At 35.7% G+C, this 24,358-nt stretch overlaps 2 protein-coding genes across 2 annotated transcripts; both read left to right on the forward strand.

The window, feature by feature from the left end:
* Positions 1-827: 827 nt before the first annotated feature.
* On the forward strand, positions 828-5,241 carry LOC137744821 (LIMR family protein At5g01460). The gene is made up of 14 exons (XM_068484626.1): positions 828-1,608; positions 1,729-1,814; positions 1,999-2,111; positions 2,214-2,324; positions 2,725-2,823; positions 2,914-3,036; positions 3,157-3,219; positions 3,300-3,364; positions 3,816-3,925; positions 4,013-4,127; positions 4,239-4,304; positions 4,425-4,535; positions 4,627-4,693; positions 4,789-5,241. The coding sequence occupies exons 1-14, from the start codon at positions 1,259-1,261 to the stop codon at positions 4,834-4,836; spliced, it is 1,527 nt and encodes a 508-aa protein (XP_068340727.1). The 5' UTR covers positions 828-1,258; the 3' UTR covers positions 4,837-5,241.
* Positions 5,242-18,153: 12,912 nt separating this feature from the next.
* LOC137744698 (vacuolar cation/proton exchanger 3-like) lies at positions 18,154-22,560 on the forward strand. The gene is made up of 12 exons (XM_068484466.1): positions 18,154-18,543; positions 19,282-19,349; positions 19,603-19,631; positions 19,967-20,163; positions 20,467-20,685; positions 20,980-21,108; positions 21,195-21,311; positions 21,450-21,503; positions 21,600-21,716; positions 21,815-21,905; positions 22,001-22,069; positions 22,161-22,560. Exons 1-11 carry the CDS (start codon positions 18,271-18,273, stop codon positions 22,060-22,062), a joined length of 1,356 nt encoding a protein of 451 aa, XP_068340567.1. The 5' UTR covers positions 18,154-18,270; the 3' UTR covers positions 22,063-22,069; positions 22,161-22,560.
* Positions 22,561-24,358: the final 1,798 nt, after the last annotated feature.

Below are 24,358 nucleotides of genomic sequence, written 5' to 3' on the forward strand. Positions count from 1 at the left end.
AGAAAAAAGTTGGTTCTGGTCTAGTAGGTGAGTTATCGAGAATTCAAGATGTACTACAAAATATGGTCAATTGCTATTGTATCAACTTTTGAGATGACAATCGTTGTTTGACATTAATAACCAAATTATCAAAAGTTAGAATCGTCTTGGGATGAAATAAATTAGAAGGACAAAATGAAAGCGTCGAAAGAATTTAAGGAGCAAATATGAAATTAACCCTAAACTAAAACAAAGTAAAGATGGTCCCTTCTTTTTTGTTTAAACACTCTCTTGCGTTTAGTGAAGACGTCACACATTTGAGAGTATTTTGCTCACCATCATAAGCGATGTTGTATCATTTATCTCCTTTAGATGAGTTTGAATTTGAGATTCGTGTAGTAGATAGATGTAAATCTCAAAATTCAAACTCATTTAACGGTGATAAATAAGGTGATGAACATTATTACTATTTGAGGATGGTGAGCAAAAAGTGCTGATGTTATCAAGATGTCCTGTAAAATATGGTCATACGCTATTCTATCAACTTTTGTAACGATAGTCTTTGTTCGATATTACAAATTGTATTATCAAAGTTAGAATCAGTGACAAAGATCTATGAAACTCGAACGCATAAATTCACATCCCTCAACGGCTATGCTTTTTGGTCATATGCTATTCTGTCAACTTTTACAATGAGATCAAATTCGGGATGAAATAAAGTAGAAGGAAAAAAAATGAAGGAGTTGAAGGAGTTTAGGGAGCAAATCTGAATTAACCCTAAATTAAAACAAAATAAAGATGGTCCCACATTTTTTGTTTAAACACTCTCGCGTTAAGTGAAGACGTCACACGCTTTCCTCGCCGCGGAGCTTTCGAGCGATTATTTACATGTCTCGAACCGGCCTCTCGCCTCGAAGTGCGACAGCCTGTTTGTTTGTTGTTTGCCACGGACGCCCCTCCTCATTTTACAGTAAAACCCCCGAACGCCCTTCCTCGCCACCCTTCCCACACCGTAACTAACGACCTCTTCAAGGACAGAACCGTAATTCTCACTCCAACGTCAAAACGGACCTAACCTACTCTCCTTCCCCAACAAACCACCTCCCCGGAACCGACCCTCACCCTTTCCCCTCTCTGCTTCCTTTCGAACTAGCGACAGAGATCTGCGATCAATCGAACGCGCAATTTCAAATCCCTAACCCTAATTCCTGATTCCCCTTCTCGATCTCTCCGATTCGATTCGTTTCGGATCGAGAGCAGCTGAAACGACGCCGCCGTGATGGGCGATTTCAACCTCGCGCTCGTCATCGTCGCTATTATCCTCTGCATCATCGTCTTCGTCTTCAATGTCTACCTGCTCGTCAATTACCAGCACCCCGACGACAAGAACCAGGCCTACTTCCCCAAATTCGTCGTCGTTTTGGGGCTCTCCGTCGCCGCTATTTCAATACTCATGCTGCCGGCCGACGTGGCCAACCGCCAGGCGTGTCGCCACGCGATTTATAATGGCGCGTGCAATCTCACTCTTCCGATGAAGGATCTGTGGCTCGCAATCTATATCCTTGACGCCGTGCTCGTGTTCTTCATCATCCCCTTCGCTATGTTCTACTACGAAGGAGACCAGGACAAGTAGGTACTTCTAGGGTTTTTTGTCAAAGTTATCATTTTTCGTTAATGCGGGTTAGATGTTTGTGTGTGAATAGCTTGACATTGTTGATTTGTGAATTGGGTTTGTGTTTTTGTGTTCAGGAGTGTTGGAAAACGGATTGGAAGCGCGTTGTTGTGGGTTGCGGTGACCGCCGTTGTCTGCGCTCTCGTGCTCGGAATCTTATACGGTTAGTTCCCTTCACTTGTTGTTTTCATCTGAACGTTTTATCTTTGCATTGAAAGAATTGTTCTTTATTCGACAACTGTGCTTTACGAATTTGAGCATTTGTTTGGTTACATTTTGATTTTTGTTGTACATGTTTTGTTAGAACACTCTGTGTATCATGTGTTTACTCTTTGATTGTTTATCAGGGCTAGTTGGGAAGGTGGACTTTACTGTTAGGCACCTCTCTTCTTCCACAACTTCCTTTCCCAGTTCATTTCAATTTTCTAGCAGTAATGAATGCATAAACGGCGCAAAGGCGGTATGAGCTTGTCACATGTGTTTGATTGGGCTATTATTGAGTCAACTCTGTCCCCTTACTCATATTGGTTTTCCTTCTGTCCTGCTTCTCTTGTCCTTACAGTGCTCTGCATATCTTGCAAGTGATACGTCAGAGAAAACATGGACAATGCGTACTACCTTTCCAGAATATGTCGTTGCTCTTGCTACCATTGTTGGATCCGTGCTTTTTACTGTAAGTTCATTACCAGAAATCTTCACATATTTGTGTTGTTATTGAATATGCATGTGATAACTGGGGAGTCTTTACCCTTTATTAGATAAATGAATGTAAATGATGAGAAGAGATCAGCTTCTTTTGTTTTAATCTTGAGAACTATGTGTTGGATAAGTTGGCTATGGTCCAGGGGAGCAACATGACCCACCCCAAACAGGAGTTGATTGCCTCTTTTCCTTTGCAAGATACTACATATGGATATAGTATATGCATATTATGTATGTCTCTGTGTGGAATATGTTAAATTTTTATGCGTGTGTGTATAGTCAACAAAGATATTATACAGACATCGTATTTTCCTATCCTTCTTTTATTTAGTATAAAATATAATTAATTTCCAATGTTCTATATCATCCAGATATTCGGTGGTATTGGCATTGCTTGTCTACCGCTGGGACTCATATTTTCATTCATTCGGCGTCCAAAGGCTGTTATTACTCGGTCACAGTATATCAAGGTACCACTTTATTTTCTATCAAGTGTAAAGGTTAAGATGATGAAGATCATTGTGATTGCTTATGGGGTAGTTTCTCTTGTTATAATCTAGGAAGCTACTGAACTGGGCAAGAAAGCAAAAGAGTTGAAGAAAGCAGCTGATGCGCTTCATCAAGAAGAAAGAGGCGGCTCTAAGGGTAGAAAATGGCGTAAAAATGTAAAGGCAGTAGAGAAGGTATAATTAAATTTTGCAAGTGAATTTTTATTGCACAGTTAGGCATCAGCGGTCTTTTTTTTCAGTTTTGTTTGACGACTTAACCATCTCATCAAAAGTTTTGCTTGCTTAACCTTGCAGGAGTTGCTTCAATTAGAAGAAGATGTAAAACTTTTAGAAGAGGTGTATCCTCAAGGAGAGAAAGTAAGGGGCATTCACATGTGACTTGTTGTACGTTCCATATATAAGCTCTCTTCTATTCTAATCTTCCTGCCTCATTTCAGGCTGAGACTACTTGGGCTATGACAGTTCTTGGGTACTTGGCAAAACTTGTGTTGGGAATCTTAGGGTGAGTGCTGATGTTGTCCGTTTATTTATTGTAAACTCTATATGCTCAATGATTTAAATAGCTCTTGCTTCCTGAGAAGATTGAGATGGGATGGATATTTTAGTGCAGAAAGTCTCAGAAAAGGAAGAGGAAAGATTATGTTTGTGGAAGAGAAATTTAAGCATTTTGTTGTAACTTATAAGTATAATGTATGCATTCCACTACGATTTTTGTTGGTGCTCACTGTAGGCAGTGATGTGTACCCATATAGCTTGATTATGCGGTAACATTTATATAGCTTGGGCAATTAGGAATACTTTATTCTCTTTAAGGCTATGACGTGGTATCATTCATGATTTTTGTCATAGCATATACTACCATAGCTCTTGTTTTCTTGTGTGTCACACTTTCTTTAATGACTCTGTGATGATTTATTCAGACTGAAACCTTGTGTTGTGCCTTTGTTTTTCAGATTGATTGTTTCAGTAGCTTGGATTGCTCATATCGTCATATATCTATTGATTAGCCCTCCTCTTTCTCCTTTCTTGAACGAAGTTTTCATCAAGCTGGATGATGTTTGGGGTACTGTCAGAATACATTTTTCTTGCTCTACGTTTTATAGTTTTTTCTGAATGAATATGAGTTTGATCTGCTTATGTTCTTCATCAGGTCTTTTAGGTACTGTTGCGTTTGCATTCTTCTGCTTCTACCTTCTGCTTGCAGTCATTGCTGGGGCGATGATGCTTGGGCTGAAATTAGTTTTCATCACAATTCATCCGATGAAGTAATGATGTTTCTGTTTCTGGCCCTACTTATTCAATAATGTTTGTTTACACCTCCATTGTTTTATCACCAGAAGGCTTGGTTGCTCATAAATTTAATTTACTCGTTTCAGGTGGGGTGCTACTCTAATGAATTCATTTTTATTTAATGTGGGACTTATACTACTTAGCTCCATCAGGTTTGTATCTTTGTGTTCCTCATTTACCTATTGGATGAAGACTGCATGTTCATGGTTCCGTAAGTTTTTGAAGATTTCTAGAATTACAATCGTAATTATTGTTGGTTTCCACTGTTTCAGTGTAATTCAGTTCTGCTCCACGGCGTTTGCATACTATGCTCAAGCAACCGCAGCACAAGAAATATTTGGTCACACCTTGGAATCTCTTCGTGGAATTAGATATCTGTACAAGTGAGTTGTTCTCTTTGATAGGATTCATTCTAATTAGACATGCATGTATGTTCTACTGATATGGTTATACACTTTGGTATTTGCATTACAGGTACAATGTGTTCCAAATTGCATTTATTGTCCTGGCAGGACTGACGTTTGTGTACTATGCTGCTTTTGTACGTTTTCTAACTGTATATTCTTTTTTTTCTTCGGTTTATTAGTCTTTTCCACGGGCTTCCAAGAGTAAAGTATTTTCGGTTTAAAATTTCAGGGATGGAGAAGAAAAAAACCTAGCGGCAGGTTCCAACTTTCCTCGTAATTTACGTTTTCTCTGGAACAGCATGCACTCACTTGTAGCTGTTGGAATTCCCGGTTCTATAATCTCTTTTCGGAGTGGCTTTAACGTTCGGATGCGTATGCCTAGGTTTGATCTACTGTTGAAAGGTTTTGGAGGATTAGGCGAATATCATCTGAGTTTGCGTTGTGTTAGTGCAGGGGGAGTGGCAAGTTCAGTGTTCCGCTGCTGCCACCCCCGTTTGCTTTTCCCCCTTTTGTATGTAATATTCCTTTATTTGACTTCTTGTGTTACAAATTGGTTTGGTCTTGTAATCGTGTTAATCCTTTGCACCCATGGAAACTGGATCTCTGGAACCGCCCTTGATGTAACATAACCGTTGGGAACGGATGATTGTATGAGTAACCATTTTAGTTTCATATTTGTTCACATTACGAGTAGCAATTTCAGACACCACACTCAACATGAGTCAAAATGACTTACATTCACGCCTTTTAGTCGTTTTTGCAAATTCGTACGTAAATCATCATTCAATCTATTTATTTTTTAAAAGTATTCAGGCTTTAAGTCGGACATGTTCTCAGGCACTTATTTTCCAGATAAAGAAAATAAAGTACAATGTTTAATTTGTATGACAATTAGGACAATTAGACACATCAAATGTTCTGAATATCAAGAAATAGACCAGCCAGAGTTTTACACATAAATATTTTACAAAATATACATTTGTTGCTCAATAAATCGTTAATTTGCTTCCAAATGCCTTGTAAAGTTTTCCGTAATGCTCACAGAAAATATTTCGAGAAAATAAAAAATTTGCACTTTTGACAAAAAAAAAAAGTGAGTTAACACTCAAGGTTTTTAGTCGGTTTTGCAAATTCGTATATAAATCACCGTTTAATTGCTTTATTTTCACATTCATCTCACTGTGAAGTTTTGAAAATTAAGGTGAGACTTTCATCGAGATTCTTGAGTGTAGAACCCCATTTGACAATGTTCAAGCCTCATTACTTATATTTATTGCTTAATAAACTATAAAACTGCTTTCGAAGTCCTTAAAAAAGTCCAACTTAATGCGCAGGAAAAATATTTTGTGAAAATAAAAATTTGCATTTTTGTCAAAAAACATAGGTGTTAGGTGGGCTCGACGCATGCAAAACAAGGCGAACTCAACTCACATAATAAGGCGAATCATGGCACGCAAAACAAGGCAGGCTTCGCTCACACAAAATGGGCAGGCTTCTAGCACGCAAAACGAGTTGAGCTCCGTGCACGAAAAACAAGGCAGGCTCCGTGCACGCCAAAACAATGCGAGCTCCGTGGACCCAAAAGAAGCGGGCTTCTGGCACGTAAAAGGATGCAGACACCTTACATGCAGAACGAGGCGAACTAGACACATAAGACAAGGCAGGATCTGTGCACGTAGAACGAGGCGAACTTTTGGGTGCTCAGAAAACGAGTCGGGCTCATCACATAGAAAAATATATTTTGAAGAACATGAATATGATTGTTGTTGAAGTGGTAAGAGAAATAAAAGAAAAATTAACAAAAATGTACAAACATGATTCAAATTCTTGAGGGGTGACTTTCTGGCTGCCACAAAATCATGCTTGACTTTCTAACACTTGCAAGAATTTGAATTATTTTTGTACATTTTGGTTAATTTTTTTTATTTTATTTTTCTTACCAACTACCACAAACTATCATATTCATGTTCTTCAAAATATATTTTTCCTAAATTTAAAGATATTTGAAGCTTTTTTTTTTTTTTTTTTTTGTTAATTTTTCTTTTATCTAAGTCTAAACTACATATTAATAGAACACTATTTGTCAACCAAAAGAAGGTGAAAGACAATTTAACAAAACAAAATCTTGCTATTTTTTGTTTAAGCCCCACGTACAAATGATTTTAACATCTCTAGTTTAAAAAATAAAAAAATAAAAAAATACATTATTTTAACGTCTCTATATTTTTCACTTATTTTTTTTACTTTTCGGCTTAAATATTTTACTAAACTCAATAAATCGTTAACTTGCTTCAAAATGCATTATAAAGTTTTCTTCATTGCTCACGGAAACATAAATCACTATTCAATCTATTTATTTTCACCTTTGCCTCACTGTGAAGTTTTGAAAATTAAGGTGAGACTTTCCGTAGAGATTCTTGAGTGTAGAACCCCATTTGACAATGTTCTTGGCCTCACTACTATAGTTTTCACCTATTTTTCTAGTTTTTGGCTCAAATATTCTACTAAACATACATTTGTTGCTCAACAAATTGTAAAACTGCTTCCGAATTCCATAAAAATGTTTAGCTTAATGCTTAGGAAAAATATTTTGTGAAAAAAAAAAATTTGCATTTTTGTCAAAAAACATAGGTGTTAGGCAGACTCAACGCACGCAAAATGAAGCGAACCATGGCACACAAAACAAGACAAACTCTGCTCACATAAAATAGGACGGGCTTTTGGCAAGCAAAACGAGGTGAGCTTGGGCATGGAAATGAGGAGGGATATGTTGCACAAATCAAGGCAAGCTTTGCGCACAAAAAACGAGGCAGGCTCTATGCATGCCAAAATGACGCAGGCTCCGTAGATCCAAAAAGGGGTGGGCTTCTAGCATGTAAAACGATGCAGACACCTCACATGCAGAACAAGGCAAACCCAAGCACACAAGACGAAGCGAACTCCACTCACACAAAATAGGATGGGATTTTGGTAAGCAAGACAAGCAAGCTCGCACATAGAAATGAGGTGGGATACGTCGCACAAATTGAGGCAAACTTTATGCATGAAAAATGAGGTGGGCTCCGTGCATGCCAAAACGACACGGGCTCTGTAGATCCAAAAAAGGGTGGGCTTCTGGCATAGAAAACGATGCAGACACCTCACATACAGAATGAGGCAAACCCAAGCACACAAGACAAGGCGGGCACTGCGTACGCAGAACGAGGCAAACTTTCGGATGCTTAGAAAATGAGTCGGGCTTTACCCATAGAAAAATATATTTTGAAGAACATGAATATGATAGTTTGTTGAAGTGGTAAGAGAAATAACATAAAAATTAATAAAAATGTACAAACATGATTCAAATTCTTGAGAGTGCGAGTCACACGTGACTTTCTGGCACCTGCAAGAATTTGAATTATTTTTGTACATTTTTGTTAATTTTTCTTTTATTTCTCTCACCACTACCGCAAGCTATTATAATTCATGTTTAAACACTTGTAATCAACAATTTAAAACCTAAATTTAAAGATATTTAAACCTTTTTTTTTTTTGTTAATTTTTCTTTTATCTAAATCTAAACTACATATTAATAGAACCCTCTTTGTCAACCAAAAGAGGGTGAAAGAGTATTTAACAAAACAAAATCTTGCTATTTTTTGTTTAAGCCCCACATACAGATGATTTTAACATCTCTAATTTAAAAAATTAAAAATATACACTATTTTAACGTCTCTATATTTTTCACTTATGTTTTTACTTTTCGGCTTAAATATTCTACTAAATATACACTTGTTACTCAATAAATCGTAAATTGCTAGTTTCGTAGCGATTTTTCCTTTTTAATTTTTTTTATAGTCTTTTATTTATTTTTGCTAATGTTTCTCTTACCATAACAACAAATTATCATACTCATGTTCTTCAAAATATATTTTTCCGTGAAAAATCTATTATAATTCATATTTAAACATTGGAATCAACAATTTAAAACCTAAATTTCAAGATATTTGAATTTAATATTGGTTACTCAAATAAAGTAACGTATGAAGAAAAACTCAATGGCAAAAGCAAAAAAGCAGAAAATAAAGAAATAAATTGGAATAGGGAATGAGCAGTACCATGCTACCGATCCTCGCCCAGTCGTACTTAAATAATTGTTCAATCTATTTATTCACACCTTCGCCTCACCATGAAGTTTTGAAAATTAAGGTAAGACTTTCCGTTGGGATTCTTGAGGGTAGAAACCCATTTGACAATGTTTGGAGCCTCACAAGTATATTTTAAATATTTCGCAAAAATATTTAGTTTTTGGCTTAAATATTCTACTAAATAGAAATTTATTGATCAATAAATTGCAAATTCGCTTCTAAATGCCTTATAAAGTTTTCCGTAATGCTCACAAAAAATATTTCGCAAAAATAAAAAATTTGCATTTTTGACAAAAAAAAAAAAAAAAAACATGGGTTTTTAGTCGGTTTTGTAAATTCGTACATAAATTATTGTTCAATCAATTTATTTTCACCTTCGCCTCACCGTGAAGTTTTGAAAATTAAGGTAAGACATTCTGTTGATATGCTTGAGAGTGTAACCCCATTTTAACAATGACTTGGGCCTCACAATAATATTTTTCACCTATTTATTTAGTTTTCTGATTAAATTTTACACTAAATATACATTTATTGTTCAGTAAACTATAACACCACTTCGTAATTCCTTATAAAGTTTTCCTTAATACTCATGGAAAATATATCACGAAAATAAAACATTTGAAATTTTCACAAAAAGCGTGGGTGACCCCCGGTTTTTATTTAGTTTTGCAAATTCGTACATAAATCATCATTCAATCTATTTATTTTCACCTTCGCCTCACCGTGAGGTTTTGAAAATTAAGGTAAGATTTTCCAATTATATTCTTGAGGGTGGAACCTCATTTTAACAACCCCATTTTAGCGGCTAATCCTCGAAACAATCATTAGCTTCATACCGATGGAAGAAGACGAGAATTCAATACAGCGAGAGTTGTAGAGCGAGTGATGGAAGAAGACTAGATTCAATCCACCTAGAGCCGCTGGCTAGAGCCATCTAGAGATGCCTAGGCGGCTGCCTAACTCCCACCGATTTTTGTAAACAAATTGCCCCAAATCGCATCGGACGTCTATCGTCTAGTGCCTAGGCTGCCGCCTAGAGTATTTTTAGAAAACAATAATTCATTAATATTCATGTGGAGTCTATATTGTGAATCTCCATCCTCGATTTATCGTATTTTATACTATCAGATTTATGAAATTATCATTGTACCCTTGAGTTGACTTTTGTTGACCGTTTCGTCGAAACGCGTAGTCTTAATTTAATTTATTTATTTGTTTCGTACTCATCGTCACGAATGCATGGGCACAAACGGATTCGAATTCGAAGGTATAACGAAGATTCTACGTTCGAATGTCGAACGTTTTCAAATATTTTGTGTTTCGTCTTATGCATTCTTAAATTGCGAACCAAGGGGACCTACTTGGGATTCTTGTCCTCTGAGTTCACTCTCACAACAACAACAACCCCAAGACTCAAGGCTTGGACGTTGGACCTCGAAACCCCAGGCCAAACTCGATACTTCAACCGTGACAGTCACGGTGCACCATTCCCCGAAGAACTCCGACGACTTTTGTGACTTTTCTGACATGGGCAAGTTCCTAGAAACCTTTGGGATGTGTTTTAAGGTTAGATCGAGGCTTGTTGTAAATTGTTTAAGCTTGTTAAACGCAAAAATAGCATGGAGTGAGTTTTCCCCAGTTTTTCGGTGAACACTGCCATTTTCTAGGCGTTTTTCGGCCAATCCACGACGAGTTAGCTATCATGTAAGGTACCATTCTCTTCATCTCGTTGAGAACTACAACTTTCATTTCTGTATCACTTGATTTGGTTAAAGATTGAAGAAGTTATGAATGTTTGAAGGTTTGCCCAGAAACCGGTCGATCCATGGCTTGAAACCGGATCGACGCGACCCGATAACCCTAAAACCTGGATCCAAACCTAACTGCTACCCGGCCCAAACCTTTAGGCCATGCTACCAGCCCAACTCAGAGACCCAGTCCACTATCCCAAACCCAAGCCCAGAAACCAAGCCCAACCCAGATTCCAGTCAGCGCGTTGGCCTGCGTCTGGAGCACACGCGCCTCCACCAGAGGTGCTGTGCTCTGTTGCCGTCCACGGCAGTGACGATGACTTTTCCGACCAACTTTCCAGCGACCCAACTCTGCGGGTGACGACGCGTGGGGGTACCCGATGTTCCCCCTGAGGTTTTTCGATGCCCTGAATCCGTTTATAATGTCCGTTTCCTGAAATTCAATCATTTTAGTATAGTTTTATAAATTTTTCGTTCCCTTTATGTGCTTAGGTACGTTTGTTAGTGGCATCCCCATCCTCCCTAGTTTGCACAGCTCTTCGACTGCAGAATATCTGTGAGTGGACCCTTTCCAAAATGCATGATTTTACTATTAAAAATGCATACATGAAAAACATGATTTTATGATTACGTTTTCAAAAACGTTGATGAGTAAATTGGATTTATGATTATTGAAATATCATGCTTTATCAGATTTAAGTACTTTGGAAGATTTATGATTATATACTATGAATATGATTTAAGACATGATGTTTGAGCTATTGAGCTCCATTGAGATATATACATATATATTGGAAATATTAAGTTCATGTTTTTATTGTGCTTATTCAGTGGTTACTCATACTATGTGCCTACGGGCGAATGATATCTATATATGACTTTGGTCGGGTGCTTTAGGGGACTACGGGCGAATGATATTTATACATGACTTTGGTCGGGTGATGTAGGGGCCTATGGGCGAATAAAGATATATATATGGCTTCGATCGGGTGATGTAGGGGCCTACGGGCGAATGGAGGCCTTCGGGCAATTCTAATGCCACTACTAAGCACACTATATGGCATGCTAGGGTTTTCGGAAAACCTATAACCTATTATACTATTAAGTTTTCATAAACTTTGGGGATTAGTACATTGATGAATAACTGTTTTAGTATTACTTATATATCAACTTGGTTCACTCATGTTTTGTTTTGCGCCCCCTCAGGACCTAGGAACGAGGCATTCCGAGCTAGGAGGCATTCCCATACCAGTGACTTTGTGTCCTGCTCTCCGCTTGGACATTCTTGTAGCATTTTCTGTTACACCTTTCGCTTGTATTCTGAATTAGTAGTATGATCTGAATATGTCATGCATTATCACTATTATTTTGTTGGCAATTGAACTTATTATATTATTTTGTTAAGGTTGTATTTGAATATTACATTGCGTAGTTATGCGCGAAATTTATGGGCATGTTTCACATGTTCCTGGCTCAGTATATGCATTCATAAAATGGCTTGCGTCACCTTGGATGTTGGCCATCACGTGGCCATCCCATTGTCCTTCGAACATCAGGATCGGGGCGTGTCATATATGAATCTATTAAATTCATAGACTCCATGGGAGTTTATAATTCCATTAGAATTCATCAAATTGTCAATTGAATACATCTCCTTTTGTGATATTCTCGCCTTCTGTAAGGAGAGGTATTTGGTTGACTTTCATAATTTTCGGATTTGAATGTGAACTTCTTGTTGTTTATCGTTGTACACGAAAAAAAAAAAAAAATCCTCTTTGTACAAACACCCAAAAATGTGTACAGATTATTGTTAGAAAAACATGAATGTGAGAAGATTGATAACTATTCGACAAAATGTGTACAGATTATTGTAAAAAGATATTAAATTTAATAACATTAGTAAATTTCTTCGATTAAACTTGACATAGATACATTCTCAAATCAATGAAAAAAGAATGTACCCATATAAGTTTAAAAATGGATTAAATTTTTTTAATGGATTTTATATTAAAAAATAGGGTACTTTCTATATAAAAAATTTGTACATTTTATATTAAAAAAAAGTACATTTTATATTTGAAAAAAGGTACATTTTACATATAACAAATTGGTATATTTTAGAATGGGTACATTTAAGATTAAAAAAATTGAAAATTATATGAATGGGTGCATTTAAGATTAAAAAATTGAGAATCCTTTTATAAAAAAGTAATGGGTACAAACTTATTCTAATTTAATATTTTTTTATTTATTTTGGAAATGTTTGAATTGAAAATTAATTAGGAGCTTAATAGAGGTGTAAGTATTAAAACCCTAAATCAATTACTAATTTTTATTTTAAAAAATATGTAATAAACATGTAAATTCATTATCACATTAATACTAGGACTCCAATCAAAATTTGAAAACTAATAAGGTCTCAATCAATAAACATTAGTAACTAGGGATCAGATAATTTTTCCCTTTTCATATTTTTTCTTTTCTGTTCTTATTTGTTAAATTTATGTTTTTCTTTTTTTATTTATCTCTTTCCCATTTGAAATCACTTAATGAAATGAAATTTCCGAAACATGTTAAAGTGTAATTTTACGCTTTTGATTCAAGTTTAGAAACAACATTTACAGTCATATGTATCTTTTGTCCAGTGAATAAACAAAAGTGTTTATAACATTATGCGATTAGACCTTTCGCTACTCCAAAAGCCACCTCTGCCCTGATAGAGATAGAGAGGAAAGTTCGTGGAAATTGCAGTTCCTACACCCCATGTACATGACATTACATTCCAAAACAACATTTCCGTCGTTATTAATCCGGAAGTGTGATATAAATCTTATGCATGTCCCAGCTGAGCTCCTGTACAAAACAAATCATGCAATTATAGAGAGAATGACGTGATAAAGATGTGTACGGACGTGCCCACAAAGATGGAGGAAACTTCGTGGAAAGCTCAGTCCTAGGGTTCCACAGACATGGATCGTGTGGAGGGCAAATATACTATTGGGAATTATTTGGATATTCTAGCAAAGGCATAATGAGAGCAAGACATGTTTTTGGACTGTGAGGAGTGATCGATGACAAATAATATGTGATAAAGCTCCAATATGTGATGAGATGCCCAAATATTTTCAAAGCTTTATTCTCTAGATTTTTTTTTTTTCATTTTCTCTCCTAGGTTATAAAGAAAAAGAAAAAAAGTTTGAAGAAAAACGAAACCGAATTCGGTTTCTACTTTACAGATTGCAAAAACATAACCAAACCAAATAGTAATCTTGGTTTGATTTTCGATTTAAAAAAAAAAAAAAAATCGAACCGAATGAATCCATACTCACCCTTATTCTTAAGGGAAAAGACCAAACTAGATTTTTCCACATTTATTACAATATATATATTAATTTGGCCTCGAAATTTTTACCAAATTACTTGATCATGGAAGCACAAGACTATAAATAAAGAGTGGAGAAAAGATGATCGAAGAGGTAGACAAAATGCACAGAAAATAAAAAACAAAAAACTATTGTAATCGTTATACTTTCGAGATCATGTTTTAGTTTATTCTTCTTTGTTTCTTCCTCTCCCTCCCAACCCTCCACCACTCCTTCACCACTCCTTTCACCCTTATACTTTCCTTAATCTCACCACAAAAATTAAAACTAAAAAACTAAAAATAAAATGACTATGAGAAATAGTAGAGATCAGCTTCTGAATAAGAAAATACTAATTACATGTAAATTTGGTTGCTTAATAATCTCCATGAATTGAGTAACCTCCAAAGAAAATATTATAATTAAGAGTTGTGAAATCAACTGGTACCAGAAATTCAGAGCTTGGGCTTAAGAGTAGGGTCACGAGCATACGTACATAAGTACGTTTATGGACACATGGTAACATGCAGTAAAATAAGCAAATTACATGGAGCAAGCAAGAAACCCTTCAACAATCCAACCCTTGATAGCGCAGTTTCAAACTTCGGACCGCCGGAATTCGTCAGTAAATATTGTGCACAATTGAGAATCTACTCGAGCCACAAATATATATAGGCGTACGTAGATATTTGTCCTTGGATAGTGTATATATATCTCACGAAATTTCTTTCTACCTTCCCTAATTTTGTCACTTCTTCTTGTTACTAACTAGTTGGGTCCGACTCATATGTCGCACTATAAACGTACCCAAGTACGTGTAAGCGAGAGAGTAGCCTGATAGTTGATATGAAAATCTTTCTTTCCTCCTAATCAGTTTATTCTGATATAGAAAACTGAACCCTTCACGTGTGTAATCGTAATGTAAGACAGGGTCTGGCGTAAGGCAACTAGGGCGACCGCTCAGGGTCCCCGAAAACGAGGGGCATTAAAAAAATTATGTTAGTTCATGTATGTATAAGGTTTTGTTTTGAATAACTAATAAACGTTCATCTTAGTTATCAAATTATCTTATAAGCCGGAGTGGTTTTGCGCGGTTTTTGTTTCCATGCCCACCCATCTTCAATTCCCTCTCTCAACGTAAAGGGTGCAAGTTATTAAATGTGGCATTTTTCAGTAGTGGTTTTTTTTTTTTTTTTTTTTTTTTTTTTTGATGTTTGAATTTACTTGCAGAATCAGGTTCAAGTTTGTCTATATATAAAATAGGGTTTTTTTGCCTCAAAAAACTCATACCGGCACTATATATATGTGACTTGACAAATGAAAACCATGCACGCTTCTGTACACATTAAAATGTGAGCAATCCAACGTAAAATTAATTGGTAATATATGACGACGGTAAAATACAAACAAAAACAAAATAGAACAAAAAAACAAAAAACGATCGTATGCTCATGTGCAACTCCATGTGAGCCTGTCATCCCAATACAGCAAGCAAGAACTTCATGAAGGGATAGCTCTTACTCAAGATTTTGTTCGAGTATGGAAAGCTAAGCATAACCGTCATCGATCCATCGAGGAGTTTCCAGGAAGGTTCGTATGCAGTATACGTAGGTTTCTGTACAACTACTTCTGAGAGTTCTCAGTTATTATCTGATCCATGTGGCACGCATTTGGTCCAGTTAATATAAAAATGAAAAATAATTAATACGCAGTTGTATTTGCACATATATGGTCAGGGGACGGATTACACTGGGACCAAGGTAGTCCATGGATAACTTGAAATTCGAAAAATATACATATAAAGGTTTTTAAAGGACGTTCCGAATGTTGGTGTGATCTTTTTATACTTATTAAATATTTGATGTAATGTATGTTAAGTATACCTCAATACGTTGCGTAAACATCATTCAACATCACTCAACAAATTATTTTAATATTCGATATTTGTTGACGTGTATGTTATAGAATGGCTGACAGCAAGTTCGCCAATTGTTTAAAGAATATCTCAGTGAATAAAATGACTTTTTTGTGCTCTTCCCGCTCTGCAACACTAAAACCTCCCAGAATTAAAATCTTAAATCGGCCACTGTATATGATCATGACATCACCATCGTCATTATTATTTCTCTTTGGTCTCTGTATGGAGAATAGACAGCGTACAATTCTCTCTGTGCTAAACGTTGGACTTTTTTGTTTTTTTCTCATAATTTTATTTTATATACGTGGTTCAAAATCAACGTGAAATTATGTGATTAATTACTAAAAAACAAAACGTCAATGGTTTTCTGTCTCTACTGGCTTTTACCTGTACTTTCCAGAACTGCACATCAAGTACATAATCGGCAGTCAAAAGTCAGACGCAGTTTTTTACCTTGGTGATTGCTGTGAATGTACTACTTCAGATAAGAAAATTGAGGTTTTAAATAGAACTAATTGGTGACACGGGAATTCGATTTGAATAGATAACACAATTTGCAAGCACTTCAGAAATTTAGTCTTGCTCGACGAAATTATGACAAACGGAGCGCATCTCGTCGGGTAGAGGGACTTTACTCGACGAATTTTTCAGTTGGTAAAACAAAATTAATCAACATTTAGAGTTTACTCAAAACTTTTAAGGTATGTTGAAGAAAAAAAAAAATTGTCACCATCTTAGAGATAGGAGATGAATATTACTCAAGAAAATAACTTATACATTTCGATTCACCATAAAATGATAATCTCCTCAAAATGGAAAATATTTCATTTTTACTTTTGAACGTCACGTGAAATTCCGTTACTTACGCCTTTTGTAGTGCTTGAATTTAGAGTGTTACTCATTCTAATACAATCTTATGTACGAAACAACATATGTTATGAATTATCTATTGTATGTCTATAGCCCTAGCTTATTATGTTTGTAATTAATAACCGTAAAGTTATTAAACTGTCTATTTGCGAGCATCTTTCTAAATCTAAGTTTTGATACGGATAAAAATGTATAATCTGGACAGTTTGCTTTAGTCCAGATTCCCTAATTCTGCTGTTTTAGCTTGCTTAAAACTCAACATATAAATAGTAATCGTGTCAATTTGGTTAAAATCAATAAATCATATATATCAAGTTGTGTCAAGTTAACTCAAATGTGCACATTATGAAAAATACCTAACGTGGTAGTTTCCCATCATAAGCCTTTCTATCTATAGATTAAGCCATTACCAAGGAGCTAATTGGTATAGAACTCATGGACTGCTTTTATAGATAAGGCAGAGCGTCCTTGGCTCAGCATTATAGAACATAGGGCTTCGGCGCTACTAGAACGCTTTGCTAACTCGAAGCGCCACGCTATGAGAATCTAGTTTCGGTAACCTACTCTAATGAAGCAACAATTTCGTGTTAGTTCGCAGAAAATAAATTAAGAAGTGTAGCATGCAGAACGAATATACGAATTAGTTTTGATCTCTTATTTTAGAAAATACGTAGCATAAAAAGTCTGCAAGCTACAAAAAACAAAAAGAGATGATTTTTTGCTCACCACCATAAACTATGTTGTATTGTATGCTTAACACCATATTTACCACCGTTAGACGAGTTTGAATTTCGAGATTCATGTAGTAGATAGACAAAAATCTCAAAATTAAAACTCATGTATCGATGATAAATGGGGTGGTGAGCATTACCACCACTTGAGGGGGTGGGTTCGGTTTTAATTTTTTTTTGGATTTTTTTGGGTTTGGTTTTGTTTGGTTCAGTTTTAGTACGGTTTCGGTTTTTTATTTTATTTTATAAAACTTGATTTTGATATATGAAATTTAGAAAAGAGGCTTGTATTGCTAGACTAATAATAAGAAAATGGGGAAAGTGGGAAAATAGGCAAGTAATTGTACATATACAAGATCATATAAACCAATCATATTCTATCAACAATCTCAATTGCAAAGAAAAATGATCACCGTATCCATTCAAAAAGCAAACAAATAGAGAAGCTCATCCAAGTTCTAAAGCATTCCAAAACTTTCCTCTATAACCAATAAAATATCCTCCCTAACTAAACCAAGTATGCTCCTTGAAAAAGCCCTAGGCTTAGTTTCAAACTTGGCAACATAGTTTTACAAAAGAAACATCGTGTGCATAGATTCATAAAGTGTAAAGGGATTTCGGTTCGATTCGGTTTGGTTTGGTTTCTAAACCTCCAAAACCAAAACCAAACCAATAAAGTTTGGTTTGATTTGGTGTTCAGTCCGAATTTTTTCGGTTTTCAGTTTTTGGCACTCAAACAAAAAACGAAACTTCCTGGAAGCCTACAATTATACTTGGCAGATATTAACCTCACACAAGAAACATCGCAACTCTATTTAACTGTACAACTCCTAACTCTACTTCATCTGACTAGATACTATCTAGCTAGCTACCTAGCCAGCCAGCCTGCTACGTATACGTACATTCCTTGCCTTGTTTTTCTTCTACATTTTTGTGTGCATCACCATCGATCATGGCTTCAAACCAAGACCAGCCATGGCTGTTAGAAAATGGCACCCTCAAGGGTTTAACCAAGGAGACCGGCCGCACCAGCCGGACTGCGCACAACATGTCATCCACTTCACTTCGGAAGAAGTCCGACCGCACACTTGTCTCCAAAGTTCCGTGTGCCCTTCTCAGACAGTTTCTGGGGAATTTGCAAGAGGTTTTATTGGGGACTAAACTCTCTGTTTTGTTCCCAGCCATCCCTATTGCCATTGCTGCTCAGTGTTTTGGCTTTGCAAGAGTGAGTTCCACTTTAGGGGTTTCAATAAAACAGTGAAACACAACATTTTTATTTAATTAATTTCAATACGTCATTTTTTAAATTTGATTAAAATTAATTTCCCATGCATACAAATAGGAAGTATGTGGCTCGTTCTCTAGAAGGATTCATTCCTCATTGGAGAGTTCCTTACAGTTTTAAAATGCGTCTAACTTGCCACTTAGTACTATAGTCTAATATTATTTCTCTTCATTTAAAAGTGAGAGACCTTAAATTCGATTCTCACAAAAAATGACATTAGTACTAGCCCATTGTCAGGCTAAACTCGCTTTCCCCACCCATTAGTGTAGATAAACTTTGATTTTAAGTTTAGAAAATGATTCCTTACAAGAATGAACCAAATAATTACGCATATATTGATTAAGCCAGTATAAATATAAAATAAAATGATATGATACATCATATATCATATATATCATTTGGTAAATAAATTCAATGAGTTTAAACTTGGTGTATGAATCTAATTATGAGTTCATATCATTTACATACTATGATCATAAAAAATAAAAAAAAATGTTTTAGACCGTAACCATTCTGACTTCTTTATGTGGTTGTAACTCTTTTGATTTCTTTTCTATGACCGTAACCGTTCTGACTTCTGTCTATGATTGTAAATTTGTAACTGATCTTCTGATTTCTTTTCTATGGCATTAACCGTTATGACTTCTTTTATCTAACCACTTAATTTATATGAAACAGCCTTGGGTGTTTGCATTGAGCTTAATTGGACTCATGCCACTAGCGGAACGAGTCAGCTTCTTGACAGAGTAAGTAGACTGATCTTCTGCTTAATTAGTAGCGATTTTGACACTCTCAACTTATATTGTCGCACTCACACATAAGTATATTAAAATTCTGTAATGATTTTCAATGGGAGAAACTAAATGAAGAGTGCTAACTTTGCTACTATTTTTCATTCCTACTATTTTATGTTAGTAGTAGTGTAATTTTTATTTGTCATTGACATAAACACAGCAATAAAGCACACTAACATTTTGTTCTTGTTTCCCAAAAATGCAGACAAATTGCTTATTACACCGGTCCAACAGGTAATTCACTTCATTATTTTTAGTTGCCCTACCATATTGTTAATTATTAAGTACAATAGGGCAAGATAAGCCACTCACTATAGTCGGTTGGTATTCATGTTCACTTGTAAGTGAGAGGTCTTAGGTTTGAATCTCGTGGATGGCGAATTCGATACCAAATTAGGTTGTCTATTATGTGGCTTAGCCGAACTCACCCTTCTATATTGTTGTACTAAAAAAAATGGGAGGAGATAAGAGGAATTATATCATAGTCCTAAAAAAAAGTTGTATGAAATTTTCATATGACGAAAATGATTGATTTATTTATTCTAATTTATTTATTTTCGGGTTTGCAGTGGGAGGGCTTCTAAATGCGACATGTGGCAATGCTACAGAGCTCATAATTGCTATATTTGCCCTAGCCCAACACAAAGTAGCAGTGGTGAAGTACTCTCTACTGGGTTCCATTCTCTCAAACCTTCTCTTAGTCCTCGGCACTTCTCTCTTTTGTGGTGGCATTGCCAACATCAAGAAAGAACAAAAATATGACAGGGTAAGCTGGCTTGACTTGAATTAAACTATTTCAATTAAATTGCATCACTGTCATGGCCGTTGTTTAGCGAAATTTATAAATGTTGGAAGTTGACGTATTAAATTGGATTACCGTCCACACTCTATAGAATTAACTTCGACCTACCTCCAATCCTATCGATCGAGTCCCAGCCACCAAACGGCCCTATAATATATAATACTTTTCTTGGACAAATAGATACCTCTGTCAATTTTAAACTTATCCTGGATAGTGTTTGGTTTCATTTCATGCTTATCTAAATATTTTGTTTGGTTGTTCATACAGAGGCAAGCTGATGTGAACTCCCTCATGCTGCTCCTGGCTCTGCTGTGCCACTTGCTGCCAATGCTGTTCACGTTTGCTGCTGCAGGGAGCTCTACTGATATGGGAGTGGACCCCACACTCCATTTGTCCAGAGCCAGCAGCATTGTGATGCTCTCAGCTTACGCTGCATACATAGTCTTCCAGCTGTGGACACACCGTGAATTATTTGAAGCTCAGGAGGTAAATAATTAATTAATTAAGTTAACAAGTTTTATTGCACCTCTCATGATCTCACAATCTAGGGTTCGATTAAAGAAATTGTGGGAAAATGTTCTTTTGCCAATTTGAACCACCAAATATCTCAGAATCTTTTCTCAATGTGTGGTTCAGATTCAGTCTTGCAGCATAAGTATGGCGAGAGAACACTGTTATGCAAGACTATTGAAACTGAAAATTTTCGGGACAATTTTGGCAGCATTGATTTGTACTAATTACTAACTTAGCCATTTTGTTTATGGTGTTACTGATGACCAGGAATCGGACGATGATGATGTTGTTTCGGAAGAAACACCTGCGATAGGGTTATGGAGTGGAATTGTGTGGCTGGTTGGAATGACTGCAGTCATTGCCTTGTTGTCTGAGTATGTTGTGGGAACTATTGAGGTAAAAGTCAGACCACCTTGATTGGATTAGTAACCTTATGTTGTTTACTTTGTTAATATAAAATTAATCACAACTTTTTTCAACAGGAAGCTGCAGATTCTTGGGGCTTGTCTGTCAGCTTCATCAGCATAATTTTGCTACCAATTGTTGGCAACGCAGCTGAACATGCAGGAGCAATCATATTTGCTTTCAAGAACAAGCTGGTGAGTTTTCAATGAATCACAATGATTAAGTTTCCTATTGCATTTCTAAACATACGATTAATCTTCCCAGCACGTTTTTGTTGCCACTATTAACTTGAAAATCTAAGTTCTCAAGTACATTTTTTTGGGTAAACGCAGGATATAACTCTTGGCGTTGCTTTGGGGTCTGCTACTCAAATTGCCATGTTCGTTGTAAGTATATATACACTAAGAATATTTAATGCTAGTTTTTTCTTTCAAATTTGATTGAAGTTTATAATTTCTAATGCCATTGAAATGAACTTTCAGGTTCCGTTGTGCGTGATCGTTGCTTGGATTATGGGAATAAACATGGATCTCAATTTCAGTGTCATTGAGACTGGCACTTTGGCTTTATCAATACTTGCTGTGGCCTTCACATTACAGGTAATTAATTGAGAATCTAAGATTGCTAAAATTTAACCAAATCAGCTTTCCTTTATTAGCAAGCAACCTTTTATCTCACTTTCTCCTTGATTTTATAGGATGGCACTTCTCACTACCTGAAGGGATTGGTTCTTCTGCTGTGCTACGTTATCATTTCAGCCTGCTTTTTCGTAAACAAATCTCCGCTTCGTAAGTACTTAACAACCTAATTTGCTTGTTAATGTAACAATTAAAATTTTTCGTATCTAAAACATGAGTTTTTTTTTTTTTTTTTTTCCTTTTAGATCAATCGAACATCGTGAACCTGGGGCTTCAAATGTCCACTGGAGCAGTTCTTGGAGCTTAATTAAAACGTAAGTTCATTACGGTAAAATTCAAATATTTAAATTCCAACTAGCAAGTTATAAAGTTAACTAATACATGAATTCATTCGCTTTAAACCAGGTTTTAGCGTTTTGGGTTCATTATTTTCCGATTACAGCAAAAGATTGAGCCTTGATCAGCAAGTTTGGCTGGATGCAGCTTTGTTAAATTTCTTCAATTTTGGATTGTGTTATAGAGCCTATCTGAAAGCAAACAGTTTTCGTTTTGCTTGGGGATCTAAATATGGCAACAGTATGAATTGGTAGTACTGGTGAAGCTTGATGATCGATGACCGGCTACAAAATATATATATATGTATGTCATATGTATATAGCTCCATGTCGATATGATCAGATTGTTTTTGTCATCTGGTCTTTCATTTCGTGTTCTGAATAGAGTTGTGGCATATGTCATAGAGGTTCAGTACTTTGCTTTGTAATCCAATAAAAGAATTAATGAATTCAAAATTGGGGTGGGTTTTGCAATTTATAAGTTCTCTTTTATTCTGAGACCATACTTGTTTTGAGCACTTTAATTTTTTTTTAAGTACGTAACAATATCAAAGATACAACCTGACTTGTATATATGTTGCCAAAATGGACCAAAACAAGGCATGCTTTAGATTTTGAAAGTGATTGAAATGAGAGGCCAAGATGACTGGCTTTTAGCAGGCTAAATGGAAGTTCATTCAAAGATTTCCAAAAAAGTTAGAAGTTGGCTTATTAGAGTATCTCCAAGAGGTGCTGTAAAACAACCAAAATTTTATTTTAAAGAGCCAATTTAAATAAATAAATAAATTTAAAAAAAAAACACACACACACACACATTCGTAAGAGGCTCTATAAGGAGTCTCTATTATAACAAAATAAATCATCACTCTTTAATTTACAGAGAAATTATTCATCAAAATATTAAAAAAATAAAATAAAACCCAATGATGGACCGTTGCTAGAGAAACCAAATTTGCAAACCAGATGATGTGTAACCAATAGGAAATAAACATGTTAATCGACACTTAAATAATAATTCAATCATTAACATCCCACATCCATATCATTTGGTTTAAAAATTTGACCTTCCTAGCATTATCCTTTAAAAAATGGACGGATTGAGTTTGATAAATATCAAAGTTTGTTAAAATAATGTTGTTGGAGATGAAAAATTAAACACAATAACTAAAATAATTTTTTAAGACTGTTGACTTCTTAGTGTGATAAAATTTAGAGCTTTCCTTGAAGATGCTCTTAAAATCTCATGGTGGTGTCCAATCCTCTAAAATACCCTACTAGCCAGTCTAACCCTAGTGGTTTTGACGAGAGATGATGACCATTGGGTGATGACCATTGGGTGATGATCAGGGCCAGCTCATTTTTTGAACTTCGTGCCTCAGAAATGTTGGGCCGGCCTAACCCCTTTTCTATTCCAAGGTATGGGTTCTTTCTTTCAGCGGAGAGTAGACCCATTTTGCTCGTTTGATATGTCGTGGGTTAGAAATAAACGTGGAAACTTGAGTGCAACCGAGTGCGTACCATTTTATACATATTTTTCACCTCATGTGACGCATTTGTGAGGTGAGAAATAAGCATAATCAATCGGTTTTGATTAAGTTTTGGTTACAAGTTGACTCGCAACCTTCAAGAAACTCCTTTTCTCATTTTTTATTTATTTATATTTTTATTCGCTCATACTCTTTCATTTTAATGTCTCTCACTATTGTTTTGTGAGACAAAACTTGTAAGTTAGATGGACCATGGGTGGGTTGGGTAGACTAGTCCGCTTTTGGCGTGCATCGATCAGCTCATCCCTTCTATTGATGATACGCTCCCAACAGTAGCGGAGCTACACTGGAAGTAATGTATGCTCACGATCCCAATAACCCAGTGCTCTTTGTATTTTGTTGTCTTGACCTCGGAATCAATTTAAAGAAGACCAAATTTGGTGGTGTAGGTGGAGTGGTCCTAGATATTTTGTATACCATCCAATTGGAATTTGGCTTCATCAATTGGATTGGAGATACGAATTTTACTTCCTAATTCATGTGGGCTGGTCTTTGTTTGACCAGTTAAGTCTTGAATATAATCACAATTTACATTATCATACCTAGTATCCATTATGGAGTTTTAGTTTTCTTTTCAATGGATTGAATAGATCTAATAATTGAGGATTTGTAACATAGGATATACAATTTGAGCCTTTTGACATTCTTCTAAGACTCATGGCACCCGATCACATATATTCTGTAATTTATTTAATACAACGACATATTTATACTAAATGGT

This window comes from Pyrus communis, chromosome 9 (genome assembly GCF_963583255.1).
Source record: "Pyrus communis chromosome 9, drPyrComm1.1, whole genome shotgun sequence".
Taxonomy (NCBI): Eukaryota; Viridiplantae; Streptophyta; class Magnoliopsida; order Rosales; family Rosaceae; genus Pyrus; species Pyrus communis.

What these genes read in the sequence shown, in the direction of transcription:
- LOC137744821 (XM_068484626.1), top strand. Translation starts at nt 1,259, where the DNA reads ATGGGCGATTTCAACCTCGCGCTCGTCATCGTCGCTATTATCCTCTGC. An exon ending in TACGAAGGAGACCAGGACAA is followed by an intron (nt 1,609 to 1,728) that starts GTAGGTACTTCT and finishes TTTTGTGTTCAG; the next exon opens with GAGTGTTGGAAAACGGATTG. An exon ending in CAAGCTGGATGATGTTTGGG is followed by an intron (nt 3,926 to 4,012) that starts GTACTGTCAGAA and finishes GTTCTTCATCAG; the next exon opens with GTCTTTTAGGTACTGTTGCG.
- LOC137744698 (XM_068484466.1), top strand. Translation starts at nt 18,271, where the DNA reads ATGGCTTCAAACCAAGACCAGCCATGGCTGTTAGAAAATGGCACCCTC. An exon ending in CTCAAATTGCCATGTTCGTT is followed by an intron (nt 21,504 to 21,599) that starts GTAAGTATATAT and finishes ATGAACTTTCAG; the next exon opens with GTTCCGTTGTGCGTGATCGT. An exon ending in CGTAAACAAATCTCCGCTTC is followed by an intron (nt 21,906 to 22,000) that starts GTAAGTACTTAA and finishes TTTTCCTTTTAG; the next exon opens with ATCAATCGAACATCGTGAAC.